The sequence below is a fragment of the Mchenga conophoros genome, linkage group LG3, assembly GCF_057382185.1.
Source record: "Mchenga conophoros isolate Kocher_MC1m ecotype Shallow Benthic linkage group LG3, M_conophoros_male_GT1.1, whole genome shotgun sequence".
Lineage (NCBI taxonomy): Eukaryota > Metazoa > Chordata > Actinopteri > Cichliformes > Cichlidae > Mchenga > Mchenga conophoros.
Window position 1 is genome coordinate 50,088,764 of NC_140528.1, and position 17,961 is coordinate 50,106,724.

A 17,961-nucleotide genomic window follows, 5' to 3' on the forward strand; every position below is an offset into this window, starting at 1 on the left:
GCATGGAAACCAAACACATATTAATTCGAAGATAAAAAGCAAACATACAGGTATATTAAAAAATGCACAGTCTTAAAATAGTGAATAAAACAAATGCATGACAGGCAGCAACACTGTAACACTGTAGTGCACAACAAGCAATATAAACCAACCTGTAGCTCAGTTTTGGATCATCAGTTGTGACCAGCAGTGATTCTGACCTCTGAAAGTTCATAAATGTGAGTGTAGATAGACAGGATGACATAAGTGCTGGTACAGGAGTAGTTCCAGCTTTAAACACCGGGCAGAGCTTTCCACAGACATTAATTCAATTCAATTCAATTCAATTTATTTATGTAGCACCAAATCACAACAGCAGTGGCCTCAAGGAGCTTTATATTGTACAGTAAGAGGTCTTTATAAAAAGGCAACAGTACAATAATTAGTTTAAATTTGCCTCACTCTTTTCCTCACTGAAAGTTGAACTAAATTCCACGCTCGCCCCTGCAGGCATCCTTCAAATTCGGGTCCTCTACCAGAGGAGCTTCTTTTCGACATCTTCTTATTAAAACAGCTTCTCGAGCTCTTCTGAGCCCTTGGTATTTCTCGAGCTTCTCATGTTCCTTCTTCCTGATGTTGCTGTCATTCAGAACTGCTACATCAATCACTACGGCCGTCTTTTTCTGTTTGTCTACCACCACTATGTCTGGTTGGTTAGCGACCACTATTTTGTCCGTCTGTATCTGGAAGTCCCACAGGATCTTAGCTCAGTCATTCTCCATCACCCTTGGGGGAGCAATAACATGGCTGACAACTGCTCCATTCCATAGTCGGTTTCCGTAGCCAGTCTTATCACTGATCTCACTGAGGGGATTCAGGCCTATGCAGAACAGCAGTGGGGACAGAGCATCTGCTTGGTAGATTCCGCACTCGATGGTGACTTGTGCTATGGATTTGAAGTTGGCCTCTAGTGTTGTACGCCACATCCCCATTGAGTTCCTGATGAAGGCTCCTGTTAATCTTGTACAGGTCCATTCCAGGATCCATGCGTGGGTCATTGGCCTTCTTGTAGTCCAGGCAGAGCACAGGTTGGTCAGTCTGGTCTTGCTGGTGTTTTGCACTGGTATTCTTGCCAATCCCTTTCTGTGCCCCACTCATGTATTGACCCATATGTCTGTTCATCTTAGCCAATATGATGCCTGACAGGAGCTTCCACGTGGTGCTGAGGCAGGTTATTGGTCGGTAGTTGGATGGTAGTTGGATCCTCAAGGACCCCGGGACCCCCAGGACCCCGGATCAGGACTGTCCGGCCTTCGGTTAACCATTCTATGTGTCTTTCTTTAACTAGGAGCTGGTTCATTTGTGCTGCCAGATGCTCATGGAGTGCAGTCAGGATCTTCAGTCAGTAGGCATGAACCATGTCGGGGACTGGTGCTGTCCAACTCTTCATACTGGAGATCCTTTCTTGGATGTCTGCCATTATGATGGTTACTGGACCCTGTTCAGGGAGGTCGCTGTGGTCTGCAGTCAGATCAACTAGCCACTGAGCACTGCCGTTATGGGTTGTGTCCTTCTACTATATGCTCTTCATGTATTGCTCCGTCTTCAGCCTTGGTGGTGCTGTTCTCATATTGTTCCCCTGCCACTGAGTTGCCAGCTGTTCTATATAAGGCCTATATGTGTGTGTGTGTGTGTTTGTGTGTGTGTGTGTGTACTTTTGGGGGCTTTTTTAGCGGACGCGTGAAAACAAAAGTACAGAAACCATTTTACTGTGAATGAAAATGATAACAAGACTTTATTAAACAAAACATGAAGCCCCATCCCGTTAATATTGTTTTCTACTTGCCTTTAACTTTAATTCAAATCATTCTGGGTTTTTTAACAGCTCATGATATTTATATTTCAAATGAGTTGAAGGATATCAATATTGGACAGAAGCCCTGAATTCAAATCTTTTCTCTCTTTTTTATGTTGGGTGTTTTCCCCCTCTGTTTGTTCTCGACGCCAACTTACTGAACATCATCAAACTGAAGACTTCAAATCTGGTTTATTGCCATGATGTGTTATAAAGAGTTTCGATTCACAGTCTGAGATCTGCAACTTCCAGCTGTTGTTGTCGTCATAAGTCTGAGCTAGAAGTTTCACCTGCTGAGAGCTTCTTCCTCATTAACTTCCTGGTTTTGCTTGAGGCGGTCTGTTTAAAAATGAAAGACAATTCAAAGATTCACTGAGTTATACTGAACACGACAAGTTTAAGAAACTTTAAGCTGCTTTAAACTGTGACAGAGCAAATGATATTCTGACACAAACCATAAAAATTTGTTTTCATTATTTTATATTTACAACACTTAAAAGAAAATCCTGTTTTTCTGACAGACTTACGGGTTCTTTGCAATTCTGATAAAGCATAAATCCCCATGAGATCAGAGAGATACAGATGAATACAGCCCAGACGATTGCTAGCCGGCCTGAGAAAGAAATTCCTAAGGTACAAAAACAGTAGAAACACAATTTAGTGTTAATGATATAAACGAGCACATTTTAAAGACAGGAAATGGAATTAACCATTAAATAACTAGTGTTACTGTGAGAGGTGAGCACCAGACTTTATTTACATGTTTCTGATGCACAGAGAATTTCATTTATCTCCACTTACAGTCTGGTGACCTCCAGGTTACATCGGGCCTTTTGCCCAATGTTAACCAGGAAAGACTCGAGCCCCCGAAACCCAGAACTGTATAAAACTGATATTTGACATTTTGAAGCAGAACCTCAGTATGTTTACCTGAAAGAGCTGCAGGTTTATGGGAGGATTTTACTTTGTTTTTCAGATTTTCAAAGTAGATCTAAGATGAAAACTGTTTGTATTGTTAGCCTGATGTTTCATTTCCTACCTACCATTACCTTTCATTAAGCCAACACTACACAGACTCAGTTTCACTTCTATAGAATGAGCCTAGTCTTGGATTCCTTTTAGTCTCGGACTAAAAGGAATCCAAGACTAGAAAACTGGATGGGAGTGTTTCTGTTCTATATATATTTTTACCTGCTTCTTTGGTATCTTCACTCTGATCCGGCGTCTGAACATTTCCAGGTTGCTGAATTGTTTCTGTCTTCTCAGGCTTTGATTCTAAAATTAAACAAAACAAAACATAACATATGTTTTAATAATATTTTGTATTAACTTAAAAACGGATGTAATGTTATATCAGTGAATTAAGCTGCTCTTGGCTCTGTACATAGTTTTGTTTTACCACGTGGAAACTTACAAAACTGAAACATGAAAACATGAAGACACTAAAAAAAAAAAAAGTGTTGTGATCAGAGGAACAGTTTGTAGCTCTTCAGTGTTGGTTTCATCACGTCCTGATGAAGCTGCTCAGTAACAGTGTCACTGAGGTTGGACACTGTGGATTTCTGTGGTCGACTCAGACTCAGAGGCCTCCTTCAGGGATGTTACCTGGACCAGCAGCTCCATGAAGAATTAGCCTCACGTGTGTGTAATGCTGGGCTCACACTGTGCGATTTTTGGCCCATTTTGAGCCGATTTTTGAGTCGTGCGACCGTCTTGGCGATCTGCCCAATTTTGGCCTTTATCGTGCGTCGTGCATCATGTAGTATACGTGGGGTAACGAGACGCGATTAACACCTCACGACCAGCTCCCGATCATCAATCGCTTGGTCGTGAGGATTTCCAACCTGTTTGATATCCTCGCGACCATCGTGAGGGTGTCACCGCAGTTTGTCACACTGCGCACGCGCAAACACAAATGTCAGCGAAAAAGACGGAGCAGCACGGCAGTGCAGCGTGTGATCTGGACACAAGCGATTGTAGCCGCTAAGACTGGTGGACCTAAATCTTCACCACCACCACCACCACCACCACGTCTGGTATACATACAAGCCAAAAAGGGGAGTGGGTGGGTCAGCGCTCAGGGCACAGAAACTTAGCTGGCTTCAAACACACCATTTATTTTCCATAAAAAAAAAAAAACACAGCCAGAGTCACAGAATACAAGATACAATTCCCCATATACAATAAAAATAGTGTTGCAATCCGCTAAAAACCCTGCCGGCAGAAATAACTATACACTATTAAAACAAGGCTAAAACATGTTTTCCATATGCTAAAATTACCCTCCCACAGTCCCTTAATCCCACAATCCAGCCACAAATGGGCGAATGGTCCTTATCTGAAAGAGACAGGAGAGGAACTTCTCTTCCGGGATGGGGAAACTTGCCAGCAACAGACCAGGGAGGAGGCTCCTATCGCAGACCTGTCTCCTCCAGACAGTGCGTCGCCGCACAGTCCCGCCCCACTCCACACCTGAACACGGCCTCCCTCGTCTCACCGTCAGATGCAGGCAGAAGGGCATCCCTGCCCTGTTGTGCATTGCGGCCATTGCCACCCACTGTTGCCGTTCCTGCCGTTAGGACTAGATCGCCGAACGACTCGCGGTGCCCCACAGTCAGGCAGTAGTTCGTTCCACACACGTGCGGGCTTGCACGCGTTCCTTTTTCTCCTGCTCACCCTTCGTGCATCGCTTCTTTCTTCTTTTGTCTCTGCGCTCACCATCCCCTTTAACTGGTCAACCTGGCGGCTGATAGGCCACCTTGGGGAACGCCCCCACCTCACAGGTGCCTACAATTGTCTGTTTAGTCCACAGTGGGTTAAAGGAACATGGTATAACATTAACACAAATATAAATATGAGGATAAAACCATGCAATATAAATATCCCAATAAAATCATGCAAATAAAATCAACACTATGTACCAATACACAGATTGATAAAACATAAAAACACAAATTTCCGCTGTGTGACACGATGGAGGTACAACTAGTAGAACTTTGGAAAGCTCATCCGAGCCTTTTCGATGTGGCATCACAAAATTATCACGACCACAACAACCTGAAAATAGTTGGATTTACATTGCTGCTCAATCACAGCTGCCTGATCAATGTTTTTCATTAGCAATTTAGCAAAGTTGATGGTGGTGGTGTGTCTGTGTGAGTGAAAGACAGACAGAGAGCGAGCGACAGAATTTCTGTTATAACCTTCATTTTGGACTTTATGGAGGCACAGTGTGAGCACTCAGGTCGCATCAGAGCATCGGGCCGTATAGTGTGAGACCCTGCATCGTGACCTACCAACTTCTGACCCCTGTGAGTCAATCGTGCAGTTTGAGCAGGAGCTGAATCGCGCGACTGAAAAAATCGCACAGTGTCTGCCCAGCATAAGCCACAAAGACTCTTGTGTTAAAAAGTCCAACTTAAAGCAGAAATGATCATGTTTACAGTCTTCTACATCAACCAGTAAGATAAGATAAGATAAGATAAGATAAGATAACTCTTTATTGTCATTGCACAGTCATACATAGTACAGTAGTACAATGAAATTGGAAAAACTGTCCTACGTCGGCACTACATATAACACAACACGACACGATATGACACATCACAACGTAACAAACAACACAACACAGTATATTAACTTAGTATAAAAAAGAAGAATAAGTGTATGTGTATTGCACACTGTTATTATTGCACATTAATTATTATTGCACCTTGTTATAAATATAAATATTATTGTTATCGTTTTAAACATTGTTACCTCCCCCTAAAAAGTCCAGGGAGGTATCCAGTCAGGTCAGCTATTTACATTGACCAGGGCTATTGCCCTGTTGTAAAAGCTGTCCTTGAGTCTATTTGTTCGGGACCTCAGCAGCCTGAACCTCCTGCCAGACGGCAGCAGCTTAAACACCCGGTGTCCTGGGTGTGTGCAGTCCCGTAGGATGCTGCGTGCCCTCTTGAGACAGCGAGTGCTGTACAGGTCCTTCAGGGAGGGAAGAGGATGTCCAATGATTTTTTGGGCCATGTTGATGACCCTCTGGAGTGCCTTTCTGTGTGCTGTGGTGCAGCTGGAGAACCACACACCGATGCAATATGTCAGCACACTTTCAATGGAGCAGCGGTAGAAGACGGTCAGCAGCTCCTTCTTCAGGTCCATTTTTCTGAGGATTCTCAGAAAGTGGAGACGCTGTTGGGCCTTCTTTAAGACCGCAGAGGTGTTAGAGCTCCATTGGAGGTCTGTGTCTATGTGCACACCCAGAAACTTGAAACTGGAGACCCTTTCCACGCACTCCCCCGCACAGTGTTGGTCTCCATGGATACTTTTACCATCATATCATCTCTAGGCTGTTACTGTACTCAGTAACAGCTGCTCTCTACCCAGTCTACAGGATATTTACACCTCAAGCTGCATTCGTAAAGGCACTAGCATCATAGCTGACCCGCGTCCCCCCTCCCACCAACTGTTTACTCCCCTTTCATCCAGAAGACGACTCTGCAGTATCAGGAGCCGGTTGTCAACATTGTGAATTAGCTTTTCCCCCCAAACAGTCCATCTCCTGAACACCATGCTGCCCTCCTCCACACTGGAGTCTCTTCTCTACACACTTCTTGGACTACACAACACGATACATAAAACTCTCCTCTCATATCCAATACTTGCACTATTCTGTATTGTACTGTTTGACTCTGTGTATTTAAGCTCATCCTGATTCTTTCTATTTCTTATTCTATTTCTATTAAGGTACCATACTGTTGTATTCATTCCTAGTTCCTCTTATTTCTGTATAGTCATATATTTAAATCTTTCATTTTATTTTTACAGTTTGCACCTTCGATGCAGGAGGACAATATTTTATCCCACTGTATACTTGAGTGTATATTGTTGGGTTGACAGTAAAACTCTGCTTAACTTGGTAACAGAGCTTTCAGTTGCTCTGCTCCTCAGCTCTGGCATTATTTTCCTCCTGATATCAAGAATACTGACTCGCTTCCCTCGTTTGAGTCAGAACTTATAACCCATCTGTTTAAACTGGCTCACTCTTCTTAAACATTGACTCCGATATTTGTCTAATGCTGTTTTTAATCCTTGTTACTGTTTGTGCTTTTCTTTTCCTTTTTTTTTTTTGCCTCATTTCTCATCCTGATTGTAATTTGTAAAAATGTTTAACATATTTTCATTGGTGTGTTTTATGGTTTGTTTGTTTTTTTGAAAATCTAATTTCAGGCAAAAAGAATGAGATTTAAAAATAACCACAGGTTACTACACAGACCTACAATCCTAAAGGTGTCAGGGTCCTGGGTCTGTTACGCAGTGTTTTGTTTTTAATTCATATTCTTTGAGTTTTTCATGATTCAGATTCTGAGCTTAATCATTTGTATAAAGTGTGACTCTGCTAAACATCTGTATACTCACCTCTGCAGAGGACGAGTGTTAGAAGCAGCACAGCAGCAGAGAAGGCCGAGGGTCTGTGTGTAAAGATCACACTGATCTCCTGAAGAGCCATCACTCATTACTCTGAAAATCAACAAGCAAAACAAGCTTCCTGTTACTCTCTGCATCTCACAGGAAGCAGCCCAGCAGACTAATATAACATCATGTGTTTTATTCTAAATGTCAATGTTTCTGATCCTTTAACAACATTAAAGAAATCTTACCTCAAAGAAATATTTCAGTGACCACTGGAAAAGAGTGCTGCTTCTTGAAAAACTTTCAAGTGCAAACAAAGATAAGAGAAAATCTCTTCAAGGATTTCACGTTCAGAGCTTCTTTGTGGTGCATTTCTTCATGCGTTTCTTCATCCCTCTGAGCAACATCTCCAGACTGCAAATCCTGTACTGTTGATCAGTGAGTTTCTCCACTCTGTAGCAATAACAGAAAAAATAGGTTCAGTCCCAATGGAGTTGTTTCAGTGTTGATCCCATTTATATTTAAGCCGTTTCCCAAAAATGAATTTTTTTCTTTCCTTTTTTTTGCTCTGACACAAAAAGACCCCACGCCCACAGATGCTGTGAAACAGTGTATGTTTGTTTACGGTGTTTCTCTGCACGTTTTGTTTTTACAGGCTTCCAGCTGCCTTTTCCTGCCCAGCACACCACACACAGCTCTTCTGTGGCACACATGCTCTGAATGTTTCAGTGCTGTTGTTCGAATTAATATTGATGGTGCAGCTGCTTAAGCGTCAGTTAACTTGAACATTTAATTGTATTTATTTATTTTTTTCAGCTCCATCCTGTTTTTGCTTTTGTGTGTCTATATATACCAACCAGTTCTTCCAACAAGGTGCACAAGAACATGGGGACAGCAGGGGAGTAATAAACATGAACCAGTGGGTTGATGGCAGTACTTGTAGGGCTGATTGTCACTCACCCTTTAAGCCAACTGTAGCCTGTATGATTATTTCAATTATGAAAAGATTATATTGACCCATCAGGTAAATGCCTGGTTTGCCAGATTAATAGTCCTGTCCTGAACATAAATGAAGGAGTGAGAGTCTGCTGGATGAACTTGATTCTTATCAGTGGAGGAATAAATACATTCCACTTAATGTACTTAATGATAGTGTACTAAACAGTTGTTGCTCTGTGGTTCGAGTGACTGACTAGAGTCAAATTCCTGAAATTGTACTGTCTGACTATCATATTTCCACAACTAATTAAAGCTGATACACCATGCTGTAAGTAATTCAACCAGTGCTTACCAGAGCTCATTAACTGGCAGAGCAGTCTCATACCAGAAAAACAGCTACAGTCAGTCACATTAAAAATGAACAACGTTACCGGAATAAGTGTTATAATACTGTAAGTCTGCACATTTATATTTGTGTGAACAGTGAGTCTTTGGGATAGTTCTCTCACCCCTTGAGCTGCTACAACATTTTCCTTTGAAAGCAGAACAAGCTCTCTAGCTTTCATTAACAGTGTAGAAATAAAACCTTACAGCTTAAAAGTCAACCGGGTCAAAAACCAGGATCTTTTCAAAGTCAGGGGAGGAAACTGACCCTGCCCCAAACAGCTGAAAAGCTCACTGATGATTGTCACAGTTCAACACAGGCACGTGACTACTCAGTTTAATCCTGGAATTATGTTTCATAATTTTAGCAAACGTGCTTCATCTTCAGCCATATCAGACAGCTGGGCTCCTGAGTTCGAAAGAAAAAACAAAGATGCTGCTGCAGTCAGCTCTGTGGTTGTCTCTATTTGCTAAATATATTAAAGAAAAGTGCAAAGACTCTGGCAAAGTTGGTGGTGATCCTTTAAATACTCACCAGGAACACTGTTCAGTTCATACACAACTAAACAATAGCATACAAAAGAATTGGTTTACACTTGTTTCTTTCTAAAGAAGCATCAAATACAATGTTCCATTATTAAATTGGTCCTGTATATTTGAGATTTTATTGGCTAATACCAAAACCTAACCAAGGAAGGAAAGAAATGGGCTGGTCTTGGGTAAAAGATCGAAACACCCTGTGAAGTCGTGGCACACAACGATGTGTCCCGCTGGTAAAGTTTCTGGGCTGCCTTTCCTTGTAACAGTCCTCCCTTAAGATTTTCTCCATTTAAAGCTATGCATTATCAGAGATTGTAACATCTAGTCCTATCACTGAATCAGAGTCACCAGGGTTGGAGTTAGATTATGATATTTATTATGAAGTTGACCTGCTTTTTGTTATAAGGTTCTTGTTTGTTCGTTCTCTGACTCAAAAACAAGACAAACAAAAATAAATAAAAAGACTTACCACAGATAAAGACCCCAGACTCCGACACAATTATCCAAACTGCCGCTGTCAAAGTGAAAGGAGTCGCTGGAGCCGAGCAGGAAACAGGATTAATGTGTCGCTGAAAAACCAGTCACTCCAGTCCAATCAGTTTCTAATATTCATTGCTGCGCATTCATTGGTTGCTTCATGAGATAAACACTGAGCACTACAGACACAGGGATGATTCAGCTTTATCACATATTGCATCAGATCAGTACAGATCATGTGTAAACCAAAAACAAACTCAACATGGTTTCAGCAGTTTCTTCTTACCTTCAACAAACAATACATCTAAAATGTATTAAGTATAAAGTAAGTAATGTGTCTAAAGATCAAAATTTTTTTCACTTGATATTCATGATGTAAACATTTATATGAATTTTACTTAAACCAAATGAATGTTGCACAAGTACTATATTATATTATATTGAATTCAAGATGGCAGCATGCTCTTTGTTTGTTACGTGTCCGTCTAATTAGTTGTTTTTAAAAGATTTTTTAATCTATCTCTTAACGTATTTCTTAACTAATTTTTTTAACGTATTTTTTAACCAGACAGTTAATATTGCATGGATTGTTTGGAAAAACGTGTGGTTGGTAGATGCTTTGGAAGTTGATGGATCTTCCTGGAGCTAACAAGCCTAGCCTGGCCCTGTACCGTCCTCCTGGAGTTATTTGGCCTAGACCCGGCTCTATCCCATCTTCCAGGAGCTAACTGGCTAGGGTCTGGCCCTGCACCGTCCTCCAGGAGTCAATTGGCTTAGGCTTAGGCCTGGCCCTGTGCCATCCTTGTGGAGCTAACTGGCCTAGGTCCGGCCTTGTACCATCTCCCATGAGCTAACTGGCTTAGGCCTGGCCCTGCACCGTCCTTCAGGAGCTAATTGGCTTAGGCCCGATCCAGCATCTTCCCACAGGAGCAAATTGGCTAAGATCTGCCCCTGCACTGTCCTCCAGGAGTAAACCGGCTTAGGCCTGGCCCAGCGCTATCCTTTTGGAGTTAACTGGCTTAGGTCTGGTCCGGTGCCATTTTCCTGGAGCTAACTGGTTTGCTTCACCCAGAGGTCTGTACTGTTCACTTCTGTTAAGTACTAAAATTGTGGATGATGGCAGTATTTACTATTCTAATTTGCCTCTTGGCCTTTTTGGACCCTCGGATAAGCAATTGCTTATGGACACATAGCAGGGGAACCTCTGAAAATGATTTTTATCTACAAGAGAATTTTGAAAAAGGAACACGCTCTATAATGTTGCAAAAATCAGAGCAGTTATCAACTCAGTTGGATCATGACATTAGTTTCATGCATGTTTTGCCCAGAGACTTATCTAAACTTCAGTCTATTCTGGCCTTGCATACTTATTTCATTTGCCCATTTAATGGAGGTTTCAGCTCGGGTTCAACATATCAAAGCATTGAACCCAAATCAAAGGCGAAACAGAGGTTGTTGATTGTCTTGCTTCTACTTTTGTCAGGAAATGTGCAACCAAATCCTGGCCCTGAACTGCAATATTCCCAGACTCCTTCTGATTTTAAAATAATGTCTGGTGTCAAATATATTCATCTTAATGTGCGCAGCCTACTACCGAAGATGGACATGGTCAAAATTTGGGTTAAATCTACAGATGCAGATGTTGTTATAATTTCTGAAACTTGGTTAACTAAATCTATTACTAATGAAGACATTAACATATATGGGTACAATGTATATCACACTGATAGGCCAAAAAAAGGAGGCGGTGTAGCTATTTATGTCAAATCAAGATTTAATGCTTCGATTGTTCTGTCCCAATCGATATGCAAACAAATGGAGTTTTTGGCCTTGAATGTAGATATTGCTAATACTTTTTCGATAACCATTGCTGGGTGTTACAGGCCCCCATCTGCTTCAAAAGAGGCATTATCTTCATTAAAGCACCTTTTGGCTAAACTAAATTATACTGAACTACTAATGGCTGGAGACTTGAACTGGGACTGGCTAAATGCAACTTCTGGTGAATTTAAAGAATTCTGCGATTCAATTAATCTTACCCAGCTAGTCTATCTTCCTACCAGGCCAAATCTTAAATGCCCTGAAAAGTCTACATTAATTGATTTGGTTTTAACAAATGTACCTCATAAATTCTCTTAGCTTGGTGTTTTCTGTAATGACCTAAGTGATCACTGTGTTGTTGCTGTTTGCAGAAATGCTAAAATTCCAAAATGTAAGCCACGCATAGTGTGCAAAAGGAATCTTAAACAATTTAATGAACAGGCTTTTCATCATGATTTGTCATTAGTTAATTGGGAAAAAATCGGACTATTACCAGATGTAGAGCTAGCTTGGACATATTTTAAGGAAAGTTTTATGGGAATTGTTAATAAACATGCCCCTTATGGAAAGTTAGAATTAAAGGTCGAGAAAATCCTTGGTTTTCGCAGACACTCGCAGATAGCATACACAAGCGTAATAGAGCATGGGACAAGGCGAGACAAACAGATACTTCCACTGATTGGTCTGTTTTCAAACAGCTTAGAAATAAATGTACTTCTCTTATTAAAAAGGCCAAATCTGAATACTTTTTGTCTGTCACCACTGAGAACCTCAATGATCCACAGAAATTTTGGAAAGTAATCAAGTCTTTTTCCGCCAATAAAATGACTCAAACCTTTCCTAAATCTGTTGTAAAAGATTCAGTCTCAATTAATGATAAAACTGAAATTTTGAATTGTTTTAATGATCACTTTCTATCAGTGGGTTCCCTGTTTGCTTCTGCAGAAACTTTTTTAACAAATACTTGCCCAGAACTCTCTATGTTTTCTGGAGACCGTTTTAACTTTGTACCTTTTAGTGTTTATGAAGTGCATAAAGCTTTAAAGGCTTTGGATCACAGAAAACCTCCTGGTCCAGACTTGATGGAACCTTATTTTTTGAAGTTGGCAGCTGATTTTATTGCAGAACCACTCTCAATTCTATTTAATTTTTCAATTAAAACCAAAGAAATTCCATCGGTTTGGAAATCAGCTTTCGTTTTGCCTTTATTGAAAGGAGGTGATCCATCGGTATTGACTAATTATAGGCCAATATCAAATTTGTGTGTTTTATCCAAAATTCTGGAATCTCTAGTTTGTGACCAGTTGAAAGAGTTTTTGTACTCTAATGATATTGTCTCCAAATTTCAGTCAGGCTTCAGGAAAAAACACAGTACTAACACTGCCACTATGAAAGTGATAAATGATATTATTGTGGCACTTGATAAGAAATTGTACTGTGCGTCACTCTTTATTGACCTCTCAAAAGCTTTTGACACTGTTGATCATGCAGTCCTAAAAAACAGACTGCTCAGCCTTGGATTGTCAGAACATGCATCAGCGTGGTTCTCAAATTATCTGAAAAATAGAACCCAGTGCATTAAACTTGAAGGTCTTTGTTCTAAATTTGTTGCTGTCCACAAGGGGGTGCCACAGGGCTCAGTTTTGGGTCCCCTTCTGTTCCTTTTATATATCAATGACTTGGGTCAAAATGTCTCAGACACAAATTTGCATTTTTATGCTGACGACACAGTTATTTACTGTTATGGATCATCTCTTGCTCAGGCCATTGAAACTTTACAGAAAGCCTTTGTTGCTTTCCAGCATTCACTTATTCAGCTAAAATTAGTTCTCAATGCTGACAAGACTAAGCTAATGTTGTTTTCCAAGTCAAAGAAGGTCCCGGAGCCTATTCCAGTGGTGTCCACCCTTGAAGGAAATGTCATAGAGATAGTTCATGAATATAAATACCTTGGTGTCTGGATTGATGACTCCTTCACCTTTAAACCACATATAGAGAGACTAGTAAAGAAACTGAGACTTAAACTTCGTTTTTTCTTCCGTAATAAACAGTGCTTTTCTTTTACAGTAAAAAAACGTCTTGTCACTGCAACCTTTTTATCTGTGTTAGATTATGGTGACATTCTGTATATGAACGCTTCTTCTTCATGTCTTCTAATGTTGGACACGATGTATCATGCTTCCTTGAGGTTTATTACCAATTGTAAATACCTGACCCATCACTGTGATTTGTACTTAAGAGTAAAATGGCCTTCTTTGGTCATTAGAAGACAGGGGCATTGGTACACTTTTATTTACAAAGCTATGCTTGGATTGCTGCCTCCTTATATTTGTACTTTGGTCACAAGGACAAATAGTGGTTCTTACTCCTTGCGCTCAAATGATCAGCTGCTGTTGTCTGTTCCCCTTTTCCGCACAGAGCTGGGTAAGAAAGCCTTTGTCCACTCTGCGCCTTTTTCGTGGAACATGTTACAGAAAGACTGGAAACTAACTGAATTGTTGTCTTTAAATGTTTTTAAAACTAAACTCAAAGGCCTACAGGCTGCCTCAATAATGTGTAATTGTTTTGTGTAATTTTAACTTTGTTTGTTCGTATGTATTTGTCTTGAAATGTGCTGCCTCTTGGCCAGGACTCCCTTGAAAAAGAGGTCTTTGATCTCAACGGGACATTCCTGGTTAAATAAAGGTTAAATAAAAAATAAATAAATAAAATATGCAAATAAATAGAAATTAATTAATTAAATAAATAAATTATTAATAATTATTATTAATAATAATAATAACAATAATAATAATAATAATAATAATAATAATAATAATAATAATAATAATAATAATACATGGAGGTCACCACATGATCACAACAAAAAATTAAGCTGACAACAGAGCCAAGTGTGGATTTATGTTCTGAGAAAAAAAGAAAATGCAGAAATATGAATAATGTGATTATTGTGGTTTACATGGGATTGTAGTTTGTGTTCTGTTTTCTAGAACAACCACAGCCAAACCCACCTACGTAAGTGTTCTGCAAAATCTGCCAATTAAAGGACTGGAAGATCATCACCTGGCCTTGTCATTTGCTTGAGGGCCATACTAGCATTTAACCAGTGCACACCCTATGATCAGCACCATAGAAAACTGAACCGTAGCATCAGAAACTAACATAACATTTGATGAAGAAGGTCTAAACATTAATGAAAGCAGCACAGAGTCAGGAGCAGAGAGGTCCTTGAAGCTGCAGATCAGACTGTAAAGATGAATTGTTGAGGAGGAAGAAGCAGATGTGAAGTTTTCAGTGTGACAGCATGTTGTCAGTCAGAGCTGCTCACAGTATAAATGTGGGACTAGAAGGAAGGAGGAGAGCAGCCTGATGTGAACAGAAGGAGCTCTGATGTTTGTCACAAACTGTGCAGCCGGCCTGGAGCTACAGGCTGGTTTACCTGAAACCTTCAGACTGAACACACAGAGCTCCAGCTGTGAGCTGCTCATCAAACTCAACACGGGTTACTAAATACGGAACTTGGTGGTGCAGCAGATACTGGAAAACACAATAAAAACTCCAGCCAGCCAGTAGATGGCAGCGATCTGCTAAACCAGGATCTGAAAAACTGAAGCTGTTAATTCAGCTCTGTGCAGTGGGCAATCATAATGAAGCACTTTATTTCAAGTTGTAGAGTCCTTCTACATATTTTTGGCAACCAAACAGGACCATGTTGAAAAGTTTTGAGTAATAAACTTTAATACATGTTTCAAAGCTTCACAAAGCTTCCTCTGACCATAACGATAGTGCATACGTTTTTTGTTTTTGTTGTTTTCTGTGTCACAGTAGTGGGTCTGCAACCCAGTGTTTTGTGTAATTTAATTTCATTCTCTGATTACTGTGTTTTTCTCCATGTTTCCTTTTTTTTTTTTTTTTGTTGAAAGTCTCTTATGTTCTTTCCTCATTGTGTTGGGTTTTACTTCTCTGTGGTGTCATTACATTTCCTCACGTGTTCTCACTTCCTGTGTGTATTTAATCACCTGTCTTCCTCTGTTCATTGTCAGGTCATCTGTTGTACTTGCTGTGTGTGTGTGTGTGTGTGTGTGTGTGTGTGTGTGTGTGTGTGTGTGTGTGTGTGTGTGTGTGTGTGTGTGTGTGTGTGTGTGCTCATCAAAAATGAAAGCACATGATGAGTTTTCAGTTGAGCACAAAAATGGTTCTGAAGCTGAAGATGAACCTGTAGTTCCTGATTAACTGTTCAGGATTTAGATTGAGGTTATTGTTCCCTCTACATGAACTAGAAAGTGTTTTGGGTCAGTTACCCTTTATCTTAATAAGTGTTTTAAGTATTTGCTACATAAATAAAAGTGATGGCATAAGATGTAACTACAACTACAAAATGATTGCGCTAGCTTATGTGGTTGCAGTTCTACAAGGATTTAAAAGTAGTTGCGCAAAACGGAGCGTGCCCGCTCTGACCGGTTTTAAAGGGTTAAAAAATTATCAAATTTATTTCTGACATCTAGTCAGGTCGTCCCTTTCCTTTTAGCTCACAGATTAGCTATTATATTGACAAACGAATTATTGTTGTTGTTGTTTTTTTTGTTTCCTCACTGCCAGTTGTATTTCAGGATTTTGAATACATCTGGCAGTATTAGCTAGCTACTGTTTTTAGTAAGCTAATGTGCTCTTCAGAAGTTCTAAGCCGCTCAAACTGTGAACTCTAACTAGTGTTAGAGCAATGGCCTCTAACACTAGTTAGGTCTATGACTGGACTCTCATACATCACAGCACCACACACACTCTGTTTATTTGCACACTTCTTATAATTTCTTTCTTAAATTGTTCATTTGGACATCCTATTTTTTATCTTTATAATTTACATCGAACTCTTAGTTTAGTCTTTAATTCTTAGGTTAAATTCTTAATTTATTGTTTACATCTGTTAGACCCTTTCTTATTTAACTGTATTTTTTTTTTTTTTTTGTAATTTTCTCTAAATTTCTAAATGTAAAATTTGTAATTTTGTAAATCTTGAACATTTCTGTAGTGTAGTTTAATGGTCGGGCATTGCACAGCAATGAGCATTTCACTGCATGTTGTACTGTGTATGATTATGTGTGTGACAAATAAAATTTGAATTTGAGCTTCAACATTTCAAGTCCTGAAGAGTCATCTATGTGCATGGGCAAGACAACCTGTTGCAAGTCCGACTGAGAATCAGGGTGAAGATTAAAGCGCATATTTTCCACAGTGTCTTCTCTTCATTGGCTCCCTGTTAAATCCAGAATTGAATTCAGAACTGCTCATAGAGGGTCATTGGATTGTTGGGGTTTCTTTGTATTATCTCAGAGCCTTTACGGTACAATCTGTCAGTCCACCCCAGGGCAGATGTGGCTACAATGTAGCTTGCCATCGCCAGTGTTTGAATGTGTGTGTGAATGGGTGGATGACTGAATGTAGTGTGAAGCGCTTTGGGGTCCTTTGGGACTAGAAAAGCGCTATACAAATACAGGCCAATTTACAATATAAAGGGTTTTGAGGCGACTGTTAAGCTGCATTGATTCATTCATAGACACTCACAATTTTATACTCTTCTTACTGTACTGATATTCATTCGTGTGTGCATATATGATCTAATAAATGCATCTAATTCAAACGGACACACTATAAAATGAGGAAGAAAGTATAAAGCAATGTGAAAGCTAGGCAATTATTGCCAAAAGCAAAAGAGGAAATATACTTGTCAATTTTCAGTAACAGTTCATCACCCTAACAGCAGCTCAAAGAAAACGCTAGTCAATCGAGCATTTAGCCATTTGTCAGCATTCTGATTTCATTCAGCACAATGGAGACTTTAGTGGGACTGTTGCTTTTGCTTCTCACTTATTCAGCCTCAGCAGGTATGTATGCTTACTACCCAACAGTTTTTACAGCTGCAACACTGAACACAGTATTTTTTTTTCTAGTGTAAACATCAATGATTTTGTATATCCAAGGGAATTACACATCTTTAAAATGTGCACAATATAAAGTAAATGTTTAAATGGATGTAGGGTCCGCAACAAGTAAAAAATATTTAATCAAAATATTTAGAATTGTGGATCAGTACCTTGATATTTCTCTCAATATTTCAACAGCTCCATCTGTCAGTGCTACAGCCGTCAGTGCTACAGCCGTCATTACTTCTGCTGTCAGTGCTTCTGCTGTCAAGGCTCCAGCTGTCAAGGCTCCAGCTGTCAGGGCTCTAACCATCAATACTTCAGCGGTGGATGGAAATACCAGTAAGAGCATTTTATTGAACTCAATTTGTATAATTAAATTTAAAAATGTTTTTAAAAATGAATAGAATGAATGAAAATAACATTTATCCAAGGGCGTAGATTTGGTTTTGGCATTGGTGGGGACGGATGATTCAACCACCGAACTCTGCCCTTTTTCTTTTTTTTTTCCTTTTTGTCTTTGCTTCTTGATAATAAAAAAAAAAAAGGAGAAATATACTTGTCTACATATGCTTGTGAAATGCACTTCACACACGTACACACACGCTGTTAAGAGATATATTCTAAAACACTTCTTCA

The 17,961-nt window shown here is 39.8% G+C and overlaps 2 protein-coding genes across 2 annotated transcripts in view; one reads left to right on the forward strand and one right to left on the reverse strand.

The window, feature by feature from the left end:
* Positions 1-17,961, forward strand: part of LOC146579219 (uncharacterized) — a 176,529-nt gene that overhangs the window by 107,495 nt on the left and 51,073 nt on the right. The window lies entirely within an intron of this gene.
* On the reverse strand, positions 4-9,671 carry LOC146579230 (uncharacterized). Its single transcript, XM_085269497.1, has 6 exons — positions 9,573-9,671; positions 7,489-7,693; positions 7,247-7,348; positions 3,026-3,109; positions 2,362-2,462; positions 4-2,173 (listed from the first exon to the last, which is right to left on the reverse strand). The coding sequence occupies exons 3-6, from the start codon at positions 7,335-7,337 to the stop codon at positions 2,099-2,101; spliced, it is 351 nt and encodes a 116-aa protein (XP_085125623.1). The 5' UTR covers positions 7,338-7,348; positions 7,489-7,693; positions 9,573-9,671; the 3' UTR covers positions 4-2,098.